At 39.2% G+C, this 22,009-nt stretch overlaps 1 protein-coding gene across 1 annotated transcript; it reads right to left on the bottom strand.

Annotated features, from left to right (window-relative positions):
• Window positions 1–74: 74 nt before the first annotated feature.
• Window positions 75–21,545, bottom strand: LOC131947832 (inactive polypeptide N-acetylgalactosaminyltransferase-like protein 5). Its single transcript, XM_059309169.1, has 11 exons — window positions 21,274–21,545; window positions 18,416–19,060; window positions 16,990–17,159; window positions 11,871–12,048; window positions 11,074–11,274; window positions 9,740–9,857; window positions 9,135–9,320; window positions 6,878–7,012; window positions 3,353–3,457; window positions 1,231–1,374; window positions 75–272 (listed from the first exon to the last, which is right to left on the bottom strand). Exons 2-11 carry the CDS (start codon window positions 19,039–19,041, stop codon window positions 144–146), a joined length of 1,992 nt encoding a protein of 663 aa, XP_059165152.1. The 5' UTR covers window positions 19,042–19,060; window positions 21,274–21,545; the 3' UTR covers window positions 75–143.
• Window positions 21,546–22,009: the final 464 nt, after the last annotated feature.

Raw genomic sequence — 22,009 nt, 5'->3', positions numbered from 1 at the left:
CTCCTGAGGACTAAAAGAAGGCTACAGCTTTCTAATCGACAGTTCTCTTCAATAATATTTCAACAGTTGCAAGCTATCATTCAAGCTCAATTTTCTTGATAAATGTCCGTTACGTCACTAGATTTTGTTTACAATAGAAGTCGTTAGCTGTTCCACGTGTAAGGTACAAATATCCAATTCTGGTTCAAGGACGACGAGTTGCATGGTTCCAGAACTGGACCGAGATCTGCTGCCGCCACACACAGCTCGCTCTCCTGGTGGATGATCTGTGTCTGGAGGCCAGAATACACGTCACAGTACATCAATGTCACATGTTGCAGTTGTTCATGTCATATGTTGCAGTTGTTCATGTCATATGTTGCAGTTGTTCATGTCATATGTTGCAGTTGTTCATGTCATAAGTTGCAGTTCTTCATGTCATAAGTTGCAGTTGTTCATGTCATAAGTTGCAGTTGTTCATGTCATATGTTGCAGTTGTTCATGTCATATGTTGCAGTTGTTCATGTCATAAGTTGCAGTTGTTCATGTCATATGTTGCAGTTGTTCATGTCATATGTTGCAGTTGTTCATGTCATAAGTTGCAGTTGTTCATGTCATATGTTGCAGTTGTTCATGTCATATGTTGCAGTTGTTCATGTCATATGTTGCAGTTGTTCATGTCATATGTTGCAGTTGTTCATGTCATATGTTGCAGTTGATAATGTCATATGTTGCAGTTGATAATGTCATATGTTGCAGTTGATAATGTCATATGTTGCAGTTGTTCATGTCATAAGTTGCAGTTGTTTATGTCATAAGTTGCAGTTGTTAATGTCATAAGTTGCAGTTGTTTATGTCATAAGTTGCAGTTGTTAATGTCATAAGTTGCTGTTCATGTCATACGAGTTTTAAATATAATAGTGCTATAAGTTGTACAAATCTATGATATCTTAACAAATTCCAAAAACAAATCTAATATCTTAACAAACAATTCCAAAAACAAATCTAATATCTTAACAAACAATTCTAAAACAAATCGAATATCTTAACAAACAATTCTAAAAACAAATCTAATATTTTAACAAACAATTCCAAAAACAAATCTAATATCTTAACAAACAATTCTAAAAACAAATCTAATAACTTGACAAACAATTCCAAAAAATCAAATCTGATATCTTAACATGTGAGTCTTTTCCAACAGTTTCAGTTATGATGCACATGGAGCAGTAGGTCAAATAAATCACTGACCTGGTTATAGATCCAGCCGTCAGCTGCACCCATGTAACAATCTTCAATCTGTAGGTGAGCACTGTCTGCACTGTCTGCACTGTCTGAGGCTACCACACAGTGCATCGTCGCCCTCAACAGGCCATCAGTGTGTAGCGAGAAGCCCTGACAGACCAACATCATATTCAGATGACAGACCAACATCAGACATTACATCAAACACCGACATCAGACATTACATTAAACACCATCATCAGACATTACATCAAACACCAACATCAGACATTACATCAAACACCAACATCAGACATTACATCAAACACCAACATCAGACATTACATCAAACACCAACATCAGACATTACATCAAACACCAACATCAGACATTACATCAAACACCAACATCAGACATTACATCAAACACCAACATCAGACATTACATCAAACACCAACATCAGACATTACATCAAACACCAATATCAGACATTACATCAAACACCAACATCAGACATTATATCAAACACCAACATCAGACATTACATCAAACACCAACATCCGACATTACATCAAACACCAACATCAGACATTACATCAAACACCATCATCAGACATTACATCAAACACCAACATCAGACATTACATCAAACACCATTATCAGACATTACATCAAACACCAACATCAGACATTACATCAAACACCATCATCAGACATTACATCAAACACCAACATCCGACATTACATCAAACACCAACATCATACATTACATCAAACACCATCATCAGACATTACATCAAACACCAACATCAGACATTACATCAAACACCAACATCAGACATTACATCAAACACCAACATCCGACATTACATCAAACACCAACATCAGACATTACATCAAACACCATCATCAGACATTACATCAAACACCATCATCAGACATTACATCAAACTCCAACATCAGACATTACATCAAATACCAACATCAGACATTACATCAAACACCAACATCAGACATTACATCAAACACCAACATCAGACATTACATCAAACACCAACATCAGACATTACATCAAACACCAACATCAGATATTACATCAAACACCAACATCAGACATTACATCACAGACCAACATCAGACATTACATCAAACACCAACATCAGACATTACATCAAACACCATCATCAGACATTACATCAAACACCATCATCAGACATTACATCAAACACCAACATCAGACATTACATCAAACACCAACATCCGACATTACATCAAACACCAACATCAGACATTACATCAAACACGTACATCAGACATTACACCAAACACCAACATCAGACATTACATCAAACACCAACATCAGACATTACATCAAACACCAACATCAGACATTACATCAAACACCAACATCAGACATTACATCACAGACCAACATCAGACATTACATCAAACACCAACATCAGACATTACATCAAACACCATCATCAGACATTACATCAAACACCATCATCAGACATTACATCAAACACCAACATCAGACATTACATCAAATACCAACATCAGACATTACATCAAACACCAACATCAGACATTACATCAAACACCAACATCAGACATTACATCAAACACCAACATCAGACATTACATCAAACACCAACATCAGACATTACATCAAACACCAACATCAGACATTACATCACAGACCAACATCAGACATTACATCAAACACCAACATCAGACATTACATCAAACACCATCATCAGACATTACATCAAACACCATCATCAGACATTACATCAAACACCAACATCAGACATTACATCAAACACCAACATCCGACATTACATCAAACACCAACATCAGACATTACATCAAACACCAACATCAGACATTACATCAAACACCATCATCAGACACTACATCAAACACCAACATCAGACATTACATCAAACACCAACATCAGACATTACATCAAACACCAACATCAGACATTACATCAAACACCAACATCAGACATTACATCAAAGACCAACATCAGACATTACATCACAGACCAACATCAGACGACAAACCAAAATGAGAAATTAAAGACTTTAAATACCTTGAAACAAGTACCCCCCTCCCCCACCACCACCCCCCATCCACCCACCTGGATATTCAGAGGCTGGTCACATGACCTCAGGTTGAGGGGCCCTCTGTCCTGGTACATGAAATTGGCCGTGTCAAAACAAGTGTTTGTTGCTGGGTTCATGACCTGTAGACACACATGGCACTTACAAAGGCCACTCGTGGTCAATTTATTCATCCCATGACCCGTGGTCATTTCATTCATCCCATGACCCGTGGTCATTTCATTCATCCCATGACCCGTGGTCATTTCATTCATCCCATGACCTGTGGTCATTTCATTCATCCCGTGACCCTTGACCCATGACCCGTGCTCAATAGATTTAATCAAGACCGGTGGTTTACTGCTCCCAGTGGTGACTAGACTTTGTACTCAGATGTCAGACACACTAGATGTCAGACACACTAGATGTCAGATGTCAGACACACTAGATGTCAGATGTCAGACACACTAGATGTCAGATGTCAGACACACTAGATGTCAGATGTCAGACACACTAGATGTCAGATGTCAGACACACTAAATGTCAGATGTCAGACACACTAGATGTCAGATGTCAGACACACTAGATGTCAGATGTCAGACACACTAGATGTCAGATGTCAGACACAATAGATGTCAAATGTCAGACACACTAGATGTCAGATGTCAGACACACTAGATGTCAGATGTCAGACACACTAGATGTCAGATGTCAGACACACTAGATGTCAGATGTCAGACACACTAGATGTCAGATGTCAGACACACTAGATGTCAGATGTCAGACACACTAGATGTCAGATGTCAGACACACTAGATGTCAAATGTCAGACACACTAGATGTCAGATGTCAGACACACTAGATGTCAGATGTCAGACACACTAGATGTCAGATGTCAGACACACTAGATGTCAGATGTCAGACACACTAGATGTCAGATGTCAGACACACTAGATGTCAGATGTCAGACACACTAGATGTCAGATGTCAGACACACTAGATGTCAGATGTCAGACACACTAGATGTCAGATGTCAGACACACTAGATGGCAGATGTCAGACACACTAGATGTCAGATGTCAGACACACTAGATGTCAGATGTCAGACACACTAGATGTCAGATGTCAGACACACTAGATGTCAGATGTCAGATGTCAGACACACTAGATGTCAGATGTCAGACACACTAGATGTCAGATGTCAGATGTCAGACACACTAGATGTCAGATGTCAGACACACTAGATGTCAGATGTCAGATGTCAGACACACTAGATGTCAGATGTCAGATACACTAGATGTCAGATGTCAGACACACTAGATGTCAGATGTCAGACACACTAGATGTCAGATGTCAGACACACTAGATGTCAGATGTCAGACACACTAGATGTCAGATGTCAGACACACTAGATGTCAGATGTCAGACACACTAGATGTCAGATGTAGATGTCAGACACACTAGATGTCAGATGTCAGACACACTAGATGTCAGATGTCAGACACACTATATGTCAGATGTCAGACACACTAGATGTCAGATGTCAGACACACTAGATGTCAGATGTCAGACACACTAGATGTCAGATGTCAGACACACTAGATGTCAGATGTCAGACACACTAGATGTCAGATGTCAGACACACTAGATGTCAGATGTCAGATGTCAGACACACTAGATGTCAGATGTCAGACACACTAGATGTCAGATGTCAGATGTCAGACACACCAGATGTCAGATGTCAGATGTCAGACACACTAGATGTCAGATGTCAGATGTCAGACACACTAGATGTCAGATGTCAGATGTCAGACACACTAGATGTCAGATGTCAGATGTCAGACACACTAGATGTCAGATGTCAGATACACTAGATGTCAGATGTCAGACACACTAGATGTCAGATGTCAGACACACTAGATGTCAGATGTCAGACACACTAGATGTCAGATGTCAGACACACTAGATGTCAGATGTCAGACACACTAGATGTCAGATGTCAGACACACTAGATGTCAGATGTCAGACACACTATATGTCAGATGTCAGACACACTAGATGTCAGATGTCAGACACACTAGATGTCAGATGTCAGATGTCAGATGTCAGACACACTAGATGTCAGATGTCAGACACACTAGATGTCAGATGTCAGACACACTAGATGTCAGATTCAGACACACTAGATGTCAGATGTCAGACACACTAGATGTCAGATGTCAGACACACTAGATGTCAGATGTCAGACACACTAGATGTCAGATGTCAGACACACTAGATGTCAGATGTCAGACACACTAGATGTCAGATGTCAGACACACTAGATGTCAGATGTCAGACACACTAGATGTCAGATTTCAGACACACTAGATGTCAGATGTCAGACACACTAGATGTCAGATGTCAGACACACTAGATGTCAGATGTCAGACACACTAGATGTCAGATGTCAGACACACTATATGTCAGATGTCAGACACACTAGATGTCAGATGTCAGACACACTAGATGTCAGATGTCAGACACACTAGATGTCAGATGTCAGACACACTAGATGTCAGATGTCAGATGTCAGACACACTAGATGTCAGATGTCAGACACACTAGATGTCAGATGTCAGACACACTGGATGTCAGATGTCAGATGTCAGACACACTAGATGTCAGATGTCAGACACACTAGATGTCAGATGTCAGATGTCAGACACACTAGATGTCAGATGTCAGACACACTAGATGTCAGATGTCAGACACACTAGATGTCAGATGTCAGACACACTAGATGTCAGATGTCAGACACACTAGATGTCAGATGTCAGACACACTAGATGTCAGATGTCAGACACACTAGATGTCAGATGTCAGACACACTAGATGTCAGATGTCAGACACACTAGATGTCAGATGTCAGACACACTAGATGTCAGATGTCAGACACACTAGATGTCAGATGTCAGACACACTAGATGTCAGATGTCAGACACACTAGATGTCAGATGTCAGACACACTAGATGTCAGATGTCAGTCACACTAGATGTCAGATGTCAGACACACTAGATGCCAGATGTCAGACACACTAGATGTCAGATGTCAGATGTCAGACACACTAGATGTCAGATGTGAAATACACTAGATGTCAGATGTGAAATACACTAGATGTCAGATGTCAGACACACTAGATGTCAGATGTCAGACACACTAGACGTCAGATGTCAGACACACTAGATGTCAGATGTTAGACACACTAGATGTCAGATGTGAAATACACTAGATGTCAGATGTCAGACACACTAGATGTCAGATGTCAGATGTCAGACACACTAGATGTCAGATGTCAGACACACTAGATGTCAGATGTCAGATGTCAGACACATTAGATGTTAGATGTCAGACACACTAGATGTCAGATGTGAAACACACTAGATGTCAGATGTCAGACACACTAGATGTCAGATGTCAGACACACTAGATGTCAGATGTGAAATACAATAGTTGTCAGTTGAAGCTGACACGTTAGACCAGAATTTCTAGAGCTAAGCTCGACCAAGATGACGTGACTGACCCTCCCCCAGGCCAGGACCTTCTCGTCGTACACGTTAAGCTCAGGCCAGACGTTGTACAGGTACCAGCTGAAGTCTCGACACTCTAGGCGCACTCGGATGTCATCTCGCTCGCTGACGTCACCGACATCTAGGTCCTGGTTGATGGGTCAAGAATTGATTTAAAAGAAAGTTACCCCATTCTAGGTCCTGTTTGATGGGTCAAGAATTGATTTAAAAGAAAGTTACCCCATTCTAGGTCCTGTTTGATGGGTCAAGAATTGATTTAAAAGAAAGTTACCCCATTCTAGGTCCTGTTTGATGGGTCAAGAATTGATTTAAAAGAAAGTTACCCCATTCTAGGTCCTGTTTGATGGGTCAAGAATTGATTTAAAAGAAAGTTACCCCATTCTAGGTCCTGTTTGATGGGTCAAGAATTGATTTAAAAGAAAGTTACCCCATTCTAGGTCCTGTTTGATGGGTCAAGAATTGATTTAAAAGAAAGTTACCCCATTCTAGGTCCTGTTTGATGGGTCAAGAGTTGATTTAGAAGAAAGTTATCCCATTCTAGGTCCTGTTTGATGGGTCAAGAATTGATTTAGAAGAAAGTTACCCCATTCTAGGTCCTGTTTGATGGGTCAAGAATTGATTTAGAAGAAAGTTACCCCATTCTAGGTCCTGTTTGATGGGTCAAGAATTGATTTAGAAGAAAGTTACCCCATTCTAGGTCCTGTTTGATGGGTCAAGAGTTGATTTAAAAGAAAGTTACCCCATTCTAGGTCCTGTTTGATGGGTCAAGAATTGATTTAAAAGAAAGTTACCCCATTCTAGGTCCTGTTTGATGGGTCAAGAATTGATTTAAAAGAAAGTTACCCCATTCTAGGTCCTGTTTGATGGGTCAAGAATTGATTTAGAAGAAGGTTACCCCATTCTAGGTCCTGTTTGATGGGTCAAGAGTTGATTTAGAAGAAAGTTACCCCATTCTAGGTCCTGTTTGATGGGTCAAGAATTGATTTAAAAGAAAGTTACCCCATTCTAGGTCCTGTTTGATGGGTCAAGAGTTGATTTAGAAGAAAGTTATCCCATTCTAGGTCCTGTTTGATGGGTCAAGAGTTGATTTAGAAGAAAGTTACCCCATTCTAGGTCCTGTTTGATGGGTCAAGAGTTGATTTAGAAGAAAGTTATCCCATTCTAGGTCCTGTTTGATGGGTCAAGAGATGATTTAGAAGAAAGTTACCCCATTCTAGGTCCTGTTTGATGGGTCAAGAATTGATTTTAAAAAAAGTTACCCCATTCTAGGTCCTGTTTGATTGGTCAAGAATTGATTTAGAAGAAAGTTACCCCATTCTAGGTCCTGTTTGATGGGTCAAGAATTGATTTAGAAGAAAGTTACCCCATTCTATGTCCTGTTTGATGGGTCAAGAATTGATTTAAAAGAAAGTTACCCCATTCTAGGTCCTGTTTGATGGGTCAAGAATTGATTTAAAAAAAAGTTACCCCATTCTAGGTCCTGTTTGATGGGTCAAGAATTGATTTAGAAGAAAGTTACCCCATTCTAGGTCCTGTTTGATGGGTCAAGAATTGATTTAGAAGAAAGTTACCCCATTCTAGGTCCTGTTTGATGGGTCAAGAATTGATTTAAAAGAAAGTTACCCCATTCTAGGTCCTGTTTGATGGGTCAATAATTGATTTAAAAAAAGTTACTGAGGTCGAAAAGAATGTTACCCGCATGACCTACATACAAACCAGAGGTCGAGAAGAAAGTTACCCCCATGACCTACATACAATCCAGAGGTCGAGAAGGAAGTTACCCCCATGACCTACATACAAGCCAGAGTTCGAGAAGAAAGTTACCCCCATGACCTACATACAAGCCAGAGGTCGAGAAGAAAGTTACCCCCATGACCTACATACAAACCAGAGGTCGAGAAGGAAGTTACCCCCATGACCTACATACAAGCCAGAGGTCGAAAAGTAAGTTACCCCCATGACCTACATACAAGCCAGAGGTCGAGAAGGAATGTACCCCCATGACCTACATACAAGCCAGAGGTCGAGAAGAAAGTTACCCCCATGACCTACATACAAGCCAGAGGTCGAGAAGGAAGTTACCCCCATGACCTACATACAAGCCAGAGGTCGAGAAGAAAGTTACCCCCATGACCTACATACAAGCCAGAGGTCGAGAAGGAAGTTACCCCCATGACCTACATACAAGCCAGAGGTCGAGAAGAAAGTTACCCCCATGACCTACATACAAGCCAGATGTCGAGAATTTACCCTCATGTTTGGATGGATGCTGTAGAGAAACCTGGTGTAATTCCCCATCCAAACGACGGCCGCCCGCTTGTAGTTGAAGTCCTCTATCGCCTGCCGCCCGCCCGGAAACGTGTAGGGCTGCCCACGTGCTATGTGACCTATTTTAGAGCAAGGCACATGCAGAAGGCGTCCACCACACAACCACACCTGGAAGATGATAGCTCAGGTGAAGTGACAAAAAATAAAGCACGTTTCTGTTTTTAATAGCTTCACAGTGTTCATAAGTTCCATTATTTTCCAGCTTTAAATAAATCTTTTTCAGCATTATTAAGGGTTAGCCCATGATTTCACGAATTTTTTTCTAGATCATTCTTTATATCATTCTAACTATTCGTCATACAATTACATGACATACACTACCTGATACATTACCACCCACCATAAAAATGACCCACCCTCCCCTGTACATGACCCACCCCCCCCTGTAAATCTGTAAATGACCCACACTTCTCTGTACATGACCCACCACCCGCCCCCCTGTACATGACCCCCCCCCCCCCTTACATGACCTACCACCCCCCTTACATGACCCACCCTCCCCTGTACATGCCCCCCCCCGTACTCACCCTCCATGACATCTCAATGTTCTCCCCACCCCAAATGCTCATGCCCTCATCATAGCCGCCTAGTTCCATGAAGTAGTTTCTGTCCACAGCAAAAGCTGAGCCCACCATGGACGGTCCCCTAGAACCAGATGGACACATCTTGACAGCTTTACAGTACAGCTTTAAATGTTTACAAGTTTGGTTTTCAGCTTTAGAACTAGGTTTTCGTCCGCCAACAAAATACAACTTTCAAAGAACGCTATACTGAAGTAGAACTGTTAAAAATAACGCTTAACGACAAAGAACTGAAAGGGGATGTATGGGTTGGATGAATAGTGGTGAATGTTATTTGTTCTTGGTACCCTATCCCGTTCGTCCTTGTTCAGTCCACGTGCAATGAATTGTAATAGTCCGGTTGGTACCAGTTTATGAAAACGTGTGTGATTGCCTCAGTTTCGTCCAGATCAAGGCTAGTATAGGTTAGGTCTATACTACTGTATCATAGTTTTACTAGCTTGTGTATTTTGTGTTTAGAATAGACTGTGTTAGGTGTAGATAGTGTAGATACTATTAAATTCTTTTAGTTTCAACGAGTCTTTGTTTCATTCAGTCTTGTTTTGAAACCTGTTTGTGCGTGTTTGTCTGTTTGTCTGATATGTTGCGCTACGCGTCGGATCACCCGAAAGGCGTGTCCGTGTGTTCACAACAAAATGTTTTATATAACACAATAACGACGTACAAATCGATAAATAGGTAAGAATACGACAGAATCGTTGGAACAAATGAAAATCATGTAGTCCAAGGTAGATAACTGAATTTGGCAATAGACGTAATACAACAGCAGAGTGCATTCAACTTTCTTTTAACAGTTTATTTCATATGTAACCCATTAAACTAAAATGACAATTTTATAGAGTACCTCTGCTAAACTTGGCATCCATTGAACTAACGTGACAATGTTAAACAGTATCTCAGCTAAACCTAACACCCATTGAACTAACGTGACAATGTTAAACAGTAGCTCAGCTAAACCTAACACCAATTGAACTAACGTGACAATGTTAAACAGTATCTCAGCTAAACCTGACATCCATTGAACTAACTTGACAATGTTAAACAGTATCTCAGCTAAACCTAACACCCATTGAACTAACGTGACAATGTTAAACGGTATCTCAGCTAAACCTAACACCCATTGAACTAACGTGACAATGTTAAACAGTATCTCAGCTAAACCTAACACCCATTGAACTAACGTGACAATGTTAAACAGTATCTCAGCTAAACCTAACACCCATTGAACTAACGTGACAATGTTAAACAGTATCTCAGCTAAACCTGACACACTAACTTACTCTCGGGGATCGCGCGGGTCTGGGCCGATTAGATCGTCAGGAAATAATCGTTCAAAGAACACCATGTTCCACGACCAGCCATATCGAACATGAAAATCCTTGTAGTATCGATACTCAAATGTGTCGTGCTGGATGTAGTCGAGCGATGCCATGGCCACAACTGTCTTGTCTTTGGCGATTTCATGCAACAGCGGGGGGAGCCTGGTAATTTGATGAAGAGGTGGATGACATTGTAGACGATAAGGCAGATACCATAGTAGCTATAGTAACCTTACTATGACCTACCAGTTCATGTTTACCTCCGACCTATGACCTACCAGTTGATGTTGACCTCCGACCCATGACCAACCAGTTGATGTTGACCTCCGACCTATGACCTACCAGTTGATGTTGACCTCCGACCCATGACCAACCAGTTGATGTTGACCTCCGACCCATGACCAACCAGTTGATGTTGACCTCCGACCTATGACCTACCAGTTGATGTTGACCTCCGACCTATGACCTACCAGTTGATGTTGACCTCCGACCCATGACCTACCAGTTGATGTTGACCTCCGACCTATGACCTACCAGTTGATGTTGACCTCCGACCTATGACCTACCAGTTGATGTTGACCTCCGACCCATGACCAACCAGTTGATGTTGACCTCCGACCTATGACCTACCAGTTGATGTTGACCTCCGACCCATGACCTACCAGTTGATGTTGACCTCCGACCTATGACCTACCAGTTGATGTTGACCTCCGACCCATGACCAACCAGTTGATGTTGACCTCCGACCTATGACCTACCAGTTGATGTTGACCTCCATGTGACTATCCAAAAAGACTAGAACATCCCCTGTAGCTTTACGAGACCCGCGCATGCGCGCCTTAGTGAGACCGACCCGCTGGTGGAGTCTAATGACTCGCACGAGACCGTGGGGCAGATGTGTGTCTAGGTACTCGTCCAGGTAGTCGTGCAGGTTTTCTGGGGAATAACAACACCGTAGTAGCACATTACAACACCGTAGTAGCACATTACAAAACAGTAGTAGCACATTACAACACAGTAGTAGCACATTACAAAACAGTAGTAGCACATTACAACACAGTAGTAGCACATTACAACACAGTAGTAGCACATTACAACACTGTAGTAGCGCATTACAACATCGTAGTAGCACATTACAAAACAGTAGTAGCACATTACAACACAGTAGTAGCACATTACAACACTGTAGTAGCGCATTACAACACAGTAGTAGCACATTACAACACAGTAGTAGCACATTACAACACTGTAGTAGCGCATTACAACATCGTAGTAGCGCTTTACAACACCGTAGTAGCATATTACAACACCGTAGTAGCACATTACAACACCGTAGTAGCACATTACAACACCGTAGTAGCACATTACAACACCGTAGTAGCACATTACAACACCGTAGTAGAACATTAAAACACCGTAGTAGCATATTACAACACCGTAGTAGCACATTACAACACCGTAGTAGCACATTACAACACCGTAGTAGCACATTACAACACCGTAGTAGCACATTACAACACCGTAGTAGCACATTACAACACCGTAGTAGCACATTACAACACCGTAGTAGCACATTACAACACCGTAGTAGCACATTACAACACCGTAGTAGAACATTAAAACACCGTAGTAGCACATTACAACACCGTAGTAGCACATTACAACACCGTAGTAGCACATTACAACACCGTAGTAGCACATTACAACACCGTAGTAGCGCATTACAACACCGTAGTAGCACATTACAACACCGTAGTAGCGCGTTACAACACCGTAGTAGCGCATTACAACACCGTAGTAGCATATTACAACACCGTAGTAGCACATTACAACACCGTAGTAGCACATTACAACACCGTAGTAGCACATTACAACACCGTTGTAGCGCATTACAACACCGTAGTAGCACATTACAACACCGTAGTAGCACATTACAACACCGTTGTAGCGCATTACAACACCGTAGTAGCACATTACAACACCGTAGTAGCACATGTCTGATCACTCTACATGAGTTCACGTGTCTAAAAAGTTGAACTGAAGATGGCAGCTCTAACCCAGTTAAAACACTGGCAACTCAATCGAAAGCCATCCCTGGTGTAAATGATTTGCTCTAATTGTGCTCATCATTTTCTAACTGCCATCCATGGTCAACGAACAGTCAAGGGCGGTAACTTGGTATTTTCAACAAATATTTGATTTACTTCTCTTTGGAAGTGCTTGTATTTGCAGTCAAAGATGTCATAAAATTCCACCCAATAATGCGATTAAAACATTTTCTTGGCTAAGAATACAGAGTACATATCCCAGTGGGATTAACTGAATCCCGGCATCTTAGTATGAGCACACACCGAAAACCACCACCAAAACTTTAATAGGTCAATTCAATTTTAATCTTTCCAAATTGTAGTACATCGTGATAACGTAACTTGAATGTTTGTTTCGTTTCTTTGTTTCTTTGTTTCTTTGTTTCTTTGTTTCTTTGTTTCTTTGTTTCTTTGTTTCTTTGTTTCTTTGTTTCTTTGTTTCTTTGTTTCTTTGTTTCCTTGTTTCTTTGTTTCTTTGTTTCTTTGTTTCTTTGTTTCTTTGTTTCTTTGTTTCTTTGTTTCTTTGTTTCTTTGTTTCTTTGTTTCTTTGTTTCTTTGTTTCTTTGTTTCTTTGTTTCTTTGTTTCTTTGTTTCTTTGTTTCTTTGTTTCTTTGTTTCTTTGTTTCTTTGTTTCTTTGTTTCTTTGTTTCTTTGTTTCTTTGTTTCTTTGTTTCTTTGTTTCTTTGTTTCTTTGTTTCTTTGTTTCTTTGTTTCTTTGTTTCTTTGTTTCTTTGTTTCTTTGTTTCTTTGTTTCTTTGTTTCTTTGTTTCTTTGTTTCTTTGTTTCTTTGTTTCTTTGTTTCTTTGTTTCTTTGTTTCTTTGTTTCTTTGTTTCTTTGTTTCTTTGTTTCTTTGTTTCTTTGTTTCTTTGTTTCTTTGTTTCTTTGTTTCTTTGTTTCTTTGTTTCTTTGTTTCTTTGTTTCTTTGTTTCTTTGTTTCTTTGTTTCTTTGTTTCTTTGTTTCTTTGTTTCTTTGTTTCTTTGTTTCTTTGTTTCTTTGTTTCTTTGTTTCTTTGTTTCTTTGTTTCTTTGTTTCTTTGTTTCTTTGTTTCTTTGTTTCTTTGTTTCTTTGTTTCTTTGTTTCTTTGTTTCTTTGTTTCTTTGTTTCTTTGTTTCTTTGTTTCTTTGTTTCTTTGTTTCTTTGTTTCTTTGTTTCTTTGTTTCTTTGTTTCTTTGTTTCTTTGTTTCTTTGTTTCTTTGTTTCTTTGTTTCTTTGTTTCTTTGTTTCTTTGTTTCTTTGTTTCTTTGTTTCTTTGTTTCTTTGTTTCTTTGTTTCTTTGTTTCTTTGTTTCTTTGTTTCTTTGTTTCTTTGTTTCTTTGTTTCTTTGTTTCTTTGTTTCTTTGTTTCTTTGTTTCTTTGTTTCTTTGTTTCTTTGTTTCTTTGTTTCTTTGTTTCTTTGTTTCTTTGTTTCTTTGTTTCTTTGTTTCTTTGTTTCTTTGTTTCTTTGTTTCTTTGTTTCTTTGTTTCTTTGTTTCTTTGTTTCTTTGTTTCTTTGTTTCTTTGTTTCTTTGTTTCTTTGTTTCTTTGTTTCTTTGTTTCTTTGTTTCTTTGTTTCTTTGTTTCTTTGTTTCTTTGTTTCTTTGTTTCTTTGTTTCTTTGTTTCTTTGTTTCTTTGTTTCTTTGTTTCTTTGTTTCTTTGTTTCTTTGTTTCTTTGTTTCTTTGTTTCTTTGTTTCTTTGTTTCTTTGTTTCTTTGTTTCTTTGTTTCTTTGTTTCTTTGTTTCTTTGTTTCTTTGTTTCTTTGTTTCTTTGTTTCTTTGTTTCTTTGTTATTTTGTTTCTTTGTTTCTTTGTTTCTTTGTTTCTTTGTTTCTTTGTTTCTTTGTTATTTTGTTTCTTTGTTTCTTTGTTTCTTTGTTTCTTTGTTTCTTTGTTTCTTTGTTTCTTTGTTTCTTTGTTTCTTTGTTTCTTTGTTTCTTTGTTTCTTTGTTTCTTTGTTTCTTTGTTTCTTTGTTTCTTTGTTTCTTTGTTTCTTTGTTTCTTTGTTTCTTTGTTTCTTTGTTTCTTTGTTTCTTTGTTTCTTTGTTTCTTTGTTTCTTTGTTTCTTTGTTTCTTTGTTTCTTTGTTTCTTTGTTTCTTTGTTTCTTTGTTTCTTTGTTTCTTTGTTTCTTTGTTTCTTTGTTTCTTTGTTTCTTTGCTTCTTTGCTTCTTTGCTTCTTTGCTTCTTTGCTTCTTTGCTTCTTTGCTTCTTTGCTTCTTTGCTTCTTTGCTTCTTTGCTTCTTTGCTTCTTTGCTTCTTTGTTTCTTTGTTTCTTTGTTTCTTTGTTTCTTTGTTTCTTTGTTTCTTTGTTTCTTTGTTTCTTTGTTTCTTTGTTTCTTTGTTTCTTTGTTTCTTTGTTTCTTTGTTTCTTTGTTTCTTTGTTTCTTTGTTTCTTTGTTTCTTTGTTATTTTGTTTCTTTGTTTCTTTGTTTCTTTGTTTCTTTGTTTCTTTGTTTCTTTGTTTCTTTGTTTCTTTGTTTCTTTGTTTCTTTGTTTCTTTGTTTCTTTGTTTCTTTGTTTCTTTGTTTCTTTGTTTCTTTGTTTCTTTGTTTCTTTGTTTCTTTGTTTCTTTGTTTCTTTGTTTCTTTGTTTCTTTGTTTCTTTGTTTCTTTGTTTCTTTGTTTCTTTGTTTCTTTGTTTCTTTGTTTCTTTGTTTCTTTGTTTCTTTGTTTCTTTGTTTCTTTGTTTCTTTGTTTCTTTGTTTCTTTGTTTCTTTGTTTCTTTGTTTCTTTGTTTCTTTGTTTCTTTGTTTCTTTGTTTCTTTGTTTCTTTGTTTCTTTCTTTGACAATGCAGGCTGATTTAATATTTTTTTCCATTGGATGCTTAATTAATAGTTATACAATTAATTTAAATTGCCCCTATTTACCACATTATTTTACGCGTTTTATCGAGTTCATTTGGTGCGAAAATTGTTTTAGTCTTGAAACTCTATTGTATTAATTCTTACAAGCTTTTATTTAACTCACTTCCTCTGTCGTCAGTCTAGACGGAAACGCAGGAGTGAAAATTCGGACAGTTCTACTTGACCGATACGATTCACAGTTGGCACGTGGGTCAAGACATGAAGACAATGCAATCTGAAACTAAATTTGACTTAATTGGATGCCTAATTAATTTTTTATGAATTAATTAAAATTTGGACCGAATTAGTAGGCATGTCTAGCCAACCACACCACACGCGTCATCACCTTCAATAGCTTCAATGGCTGCGTTCAAAAACCATTGCGCGCCTACTGAACGTGATGTTCGGTAGGCGCGCAATGGTTTTTAGTCATGTAACTCTATTGTAAATAAAACATGTAAAGTACTGAAAAAAAAATTCATAAAAAACGTTTTAATAACAAGCTTTTATGTAATGATGCACTAAAAAGTAGAAAATAAATTATAGACTACTATTTAAATTACAATAAAGAAAAGCGTGGGTCTCTTCTCAAATATTAGTAAAGGTATCCAATCGGTACTAAAGTGACCCACGCTTTTCTTTATAGTAATTTAAATAGTAGTCTATAATTTATTTTCTACTTTTTAGTGCATCATTACATAAAAGCTTGTTATTAAAACGTTTTTTATGAATTTTTTTTAAAGTATTGAAAACAAAATGCATACAAACTTTTTAGTAAAAAGCTTTTATAAAAATGCACTAAAATGAGTATACAAATGATTTTCTATAAATTAAAAATAATATTGAACAACCTGAAAAGTGAACGACCGTCTGACCATTGAGAGACATTTTTTTTTAAATGTCAAACTACTGATGAAGATTTAATATTTTTAGAGAGGGCACAAGTCCCAGGGGAAAAAAAAAAGCCTACCTAAAGTGCTGGCATCGTCCACTAGGATGATCTCTCGAATGTTCCGCCGCGGACTTCTGTTGAGCAAGCTGTAGACGGTCCTAAGCAGGACGGAGGGCCACTCGTTGTGGAAGGGGATGATGACTGAGGCGGTGGCCAGTTGCTCTGTCGGGTACTGAAGCTGCTCGCATCTGTCAGCAGTTGGATATGACAAGCACGTTCGTGTCAGTCATACACCGTCAGTATAACGCTGTCACTCATACATTAACACGACTGACTGACGGACTGGCTGACAGACTGACTGACTCACCCGACCGACCCACTGGACCGACCCACTCGACTGATACAGTAGAAAGACTGATTCGCTAGACTGAAAAACTTGACTGACTATCTAAGCTTACTGACGAAATAGACTGACTATCTAAGCTTACTGACGAAATAGACTATCTAAACTGACTGACAAAATAGACTGACTATCTAAGCTTACTGACGAAATAGACTGACTATCTAAGCTGACTGACAAAATAGACTGACTATCTAAGCTGACTGTCGAAAAAGACTAAGTTCGACTGACAAAATAGACTGACTATCTAAGTTTACTGACAAAATAGACTGACTATCTAAGCTTACTGACGAAATAGACTAATATCTCAGCTGACTGACAAAATAGACTGACTATCTAAGCTGACTGACGAAATAGACTGACACACTAGCATGACTGTCACACTAGACTGACTGACACACTAGTATGACTGTCACACTTGACTGACTGACACACTAGCATTACTGTCACACTTGACTGTCTGACACACTAGCATGACTATAAAACTTGACTGACTGACACACTAGCTTGACTGTCACACTTGACTGACTGACACACTAGCTTGACTGTCACACTTGACTGCCTTACCCCAGACTGACTGACACACTAGCATGACTGTCACACTTGACTGACTGACACACTAGTATGACTGTCACACTTGACTGTCTGACACACTAGCATGACTGTCACACTTGACTGTCTGACACACTAGCATGACTGTAAAACTTGACTGACTGACACACTAGCATGACTGTCACACTTGACTGCCTTACCCCTAGACTGTCTGACACACTAGCATGACTGTCACACTTGACTGTCCGACACACTAGCATGACTGTAAAACTTGACTGACTGACACACTAGTATGACTGTCACACTTGACTGACTGACACACTAGCATGACTGACACACTTGACTGACTGACACACTAGCATGACTGTCACACTTGACTGACTGACACACTAGCATGACTGACACACTTGACTGACTGACACACTAGCATGACTGTCACACTTGACTGACTGACACACTAGCATGACTGTCACACTTGACTGACTGACACACTAGCATGACTATCACACTTGACTGACACACTAGCTTGACTGTCACACTTGACTGCCTTACCCAATGATCCGTGAATCTGGCACCAGGCGGTTGAGAGGTATGACGTCACTAGCTAGGGTATTGATGTTGTACTCAGCCATGGCCCGACCGACTAGCTCCACCAAGGTCAGGTTCACCTGGGTCAGGTCCACCTGGGTCACGTCCACCTGGGTCAGGTCAACCTGGGTCAAGTCCACCGCCCTCCCCATCTCGCCAGGTGCCGACACGTTATTTGACCCATAGTCGTCTACCAGAGAGTTACCTGTCCGTGACCCGGCCCTGTACTCCTGTAGAGAGATGATGCGTCGTGCGCTCAGTTCCTGTACTCTCGTAGCCTCGTCTTGTGGCTGCTGGGGTTGATGCTGATCAAATATCTCGTCATATTCTGGGCTCCTCTGTGTGGACCACTGATGGTCTGTCGATCTCAGATCTGCTAGACCACGAGTTGTAAACTGTCTGGACAGGATGTGCCGTCGCGTGATGGCACCGTGCCAGAGCACGTGCACCAGCAGGCAGACGTGAAAGGCCACGAGTGCCAGCAGGAACCACACAGCGTGCTGCAGCAGACGTTTGGTGACGGAGCGGGAAAAGTATTCGACAGTTTTCAGCCGTATCAAGGAACACGAATCACAAGAAGCAGGAGTCATGTCAGAATGACATAGGTAGCTGTTAGATATATCATGAGTGGATGGTTTCTGGCAAATTTTGAAACGATTTTCGGAAACCGGAAGCGGTACTTTACTCTTTTTACTCGTGAACCCTTCAACTTGAGTACTATCTCCGTTACATAGACAACATTTCATTGGTAAGTATAAGATCTAATAGATGAATATTACTTTCAATTTATACACACGTTTTTTATTGTTCATTTGCAGAGTTTCTTCCAAGCATCTCTTCGGGGGGGGGGCTGAGACCCCCCGAAAAAAGTCTACCGCCCCACCCCCAAACGAAATGGATTTTATATAGTAAACATATACTTTTACTAGTGTCCGCCCCCCCCCCCCCCCTGAAAAATGTTGATTGCCCCCTGAAAATTTAAAGTGCCCCCCCCCGGAGAAAAAAGTCTGGAAGAAACACTGTTCATTTGGTGTACGACTCTATGTAATCCTAATATATAATGGGCCACGTTCGCACTTCTCTCTCTCTCTCTCTCTCTCTCTCTCTCTCTCTCTGTCTGTCTGTCCGCAAAATATTTTCGCCGGACATCACGTCAGAAAATGCAGCGATATATGAAGAACTTTATACGGACTTTTGTTGAAAATAATATGTTAGATGTTTTAAATGTATAACCACAATTTTATTTAAAGAAGAAAAATAAAGGCGTATTCGAATGTAGAGAAACAGTATTATTTATGCAACCGGAAAAGCATTTAAAGATGTGAAAAAGAACGCATAAAACTGTGACGTCACTAATGTTTATGCATTAACTAATGACGTCATCTGCCGTGTTTAGAATAAAAAGAAATGAACTATTTCATTCAAATTTGATTTAGATCTACGTACACTATGAAATGTATACAATACAATTTTTCCGGCCTAAACTCATAAAATTTATTTTATTTATTTGGATTCTAGATTGTAGATCTAGACTAGATCTAAATCTACGCAATAACTAGACGTGTAGACGCTAAGATCTAGATTTAGACTCTAACTACTCTAGAATCTATTCCAAAAATAAATTTCTATATTAGGCCTAAACTATTTCAAGACTTAATTATTTTATACAAAATCTTTGTTTGGAACTGGCTAATTTGGGATAAAAAAATTAATTTGAAAGAATAGGCATATTCGCGTAAGATAAGATTTTAAAATGCGTCTTTCATTCTCCGTGTTTTATAAGGTGCCTAAATAGCAGTGTACTTAAAATGACAGTGTACTTAAAACCACGCAGGTGGTGCGGGTTCAAGACACACCAAGTCAAACTTGATTATCTATTTTTTTTTATTTTGCTCGGGCTAAACTTAAAAAAAATTCTAATAGGATTCTAGATCTAGATATTCTAGATCATCTAGATCTAAATATTATAGATCATCTAGATCTAATGAAAAACTAGACTTACACAGATGTAGACCCTACCTAGATCTAGAATCTATTCAAATAATACATTTCTATATTAAAGTATTTCAGACCTTAATTACTTTATTGAAATCTTTGTTTATCTATGCAATTTGCTAATCTCTATAATATAAAAGCAAAGTTGTCGGGTGTCCGATAGGGCACTTCCCGGTGCCGCAGGCGCTTCAAATTTGGCAGGATCTTGCCTTGGGGCGACGGAACACGGGGGCCGGTTGGCCGAAAAGTCTACGATGAGTGGGTCAAAACTGACCTCGACCGACCGGCGCCTTTATATGAGCTATAAACCGAAAAAAAAAAATGTCCATGTAGGAACCTCTTCATAACTCCTGAGGTCGTAGACCGTCCCTCGGGCGAATTAATTAAGCATTCAAAATTCTCAATGTTTTCGAAAGCCTAAGCGAAGCTGGGCAGCATGCCTAGTTATATATATTTAAAAATGTAATACACGAGAAAGATTAAGGGAGATCACGCTTTACTTTAATTTATTAAACACAATTAAGGGAATAAGGAAACAAAAAATTAAGCGGGAGTTGTCTACCCTGAACTTTCTCCAATATATTTATAATAAGACTACTGGGGGATGGCAACTAGGGATATAGACATGATTTTTAATCAATTATTAATTACTTAGACTTTTTAAAATAGAATAGAATCTGGTAGACTAGAATAGAATTACGCACGAAGTGATTGTGGGTCGGCCAAAGAGATCACGGAGAAGAAACGGTAGAGGCCACCGTAGAGGTCACCGTAGAGGTCACCGTAGAGGCCACCGTAGAGGACGAGACAAGGACAGCTGGGCTTACATGGCCACAGATAAAGGGTCAGCCCAAAACCGAATCCGCTGGAAAAGTGTTGCCCTCTGCTCCCCAGGGCTAGAGAGGAGAAAAAATGATATGATGATGATGTTGATGATGATGATGGTGATGGTGATGATGATGTTTCGGACAGAGTGACGACAGAGGAAGCAAGTCAAATAAAAGCGTTTGAAAATATGCGCTTTTTTCAAATTTTTGCATACCAAGTATAGTGCAATATTTTGGACCCTTGTAGAATTCAGACCAGTAGCCTGGCAGTAGCCCTATTAAAATGTGTCGTAATCAAAAGTTTTAATATGTACTAAATTATAAGCAATGTAAATTTGATTGCTATAAATACATAAATAAAATGCCTTAGCATTTTTAAAAGTGCGAACAAATTAAAAAACGGCTGATTTTTTTCGGATTTCCAATGACAACCGAAATAGTTATTAATACTTTATTTTGCTGTTTAGTACTTTACTTTTATGTGCCACACATGGCGAAAGTATTTAAAAAGGGATTAAGGTGTTCAAATGAAAAAAAAAAATGGAAAAAAAAAACTAAGCATATCCCCTTAAAATGCATTAAATGTAAACCCTCCTTACCGTGAATGAACTAAGAGGCATACAGATAACCCAACACGGCAGTCCACTTGACAATTGGTTGGTTGGGAAACTCAATCAATCGGTTAGTGAGTCGAGCCGACAGAATAGCAGCTAACAGCAACAGGCAACTTCCCACG

The sequence above is a fragment of the Physella acuta genome, unplaced genomic scaffold, assembly GCF_028476545.2.
Source record: "Physella acuta isolate Inbredline_101_S28 unplaced genomic scaffold, ASM2847654v3 ptg000608l, whole genome shotgun sequence".
Taxonomy (NCBI): Eukaryota; Metazoa; Mollusca; class Gastropoda; family Physidae; genus Physella; species Physella acuta.
The sequence above is the reverse complement of the archived record's forward strand: the minus strand, read 5'-3'. Positions and strand labels throughout refer to the sequence as shown.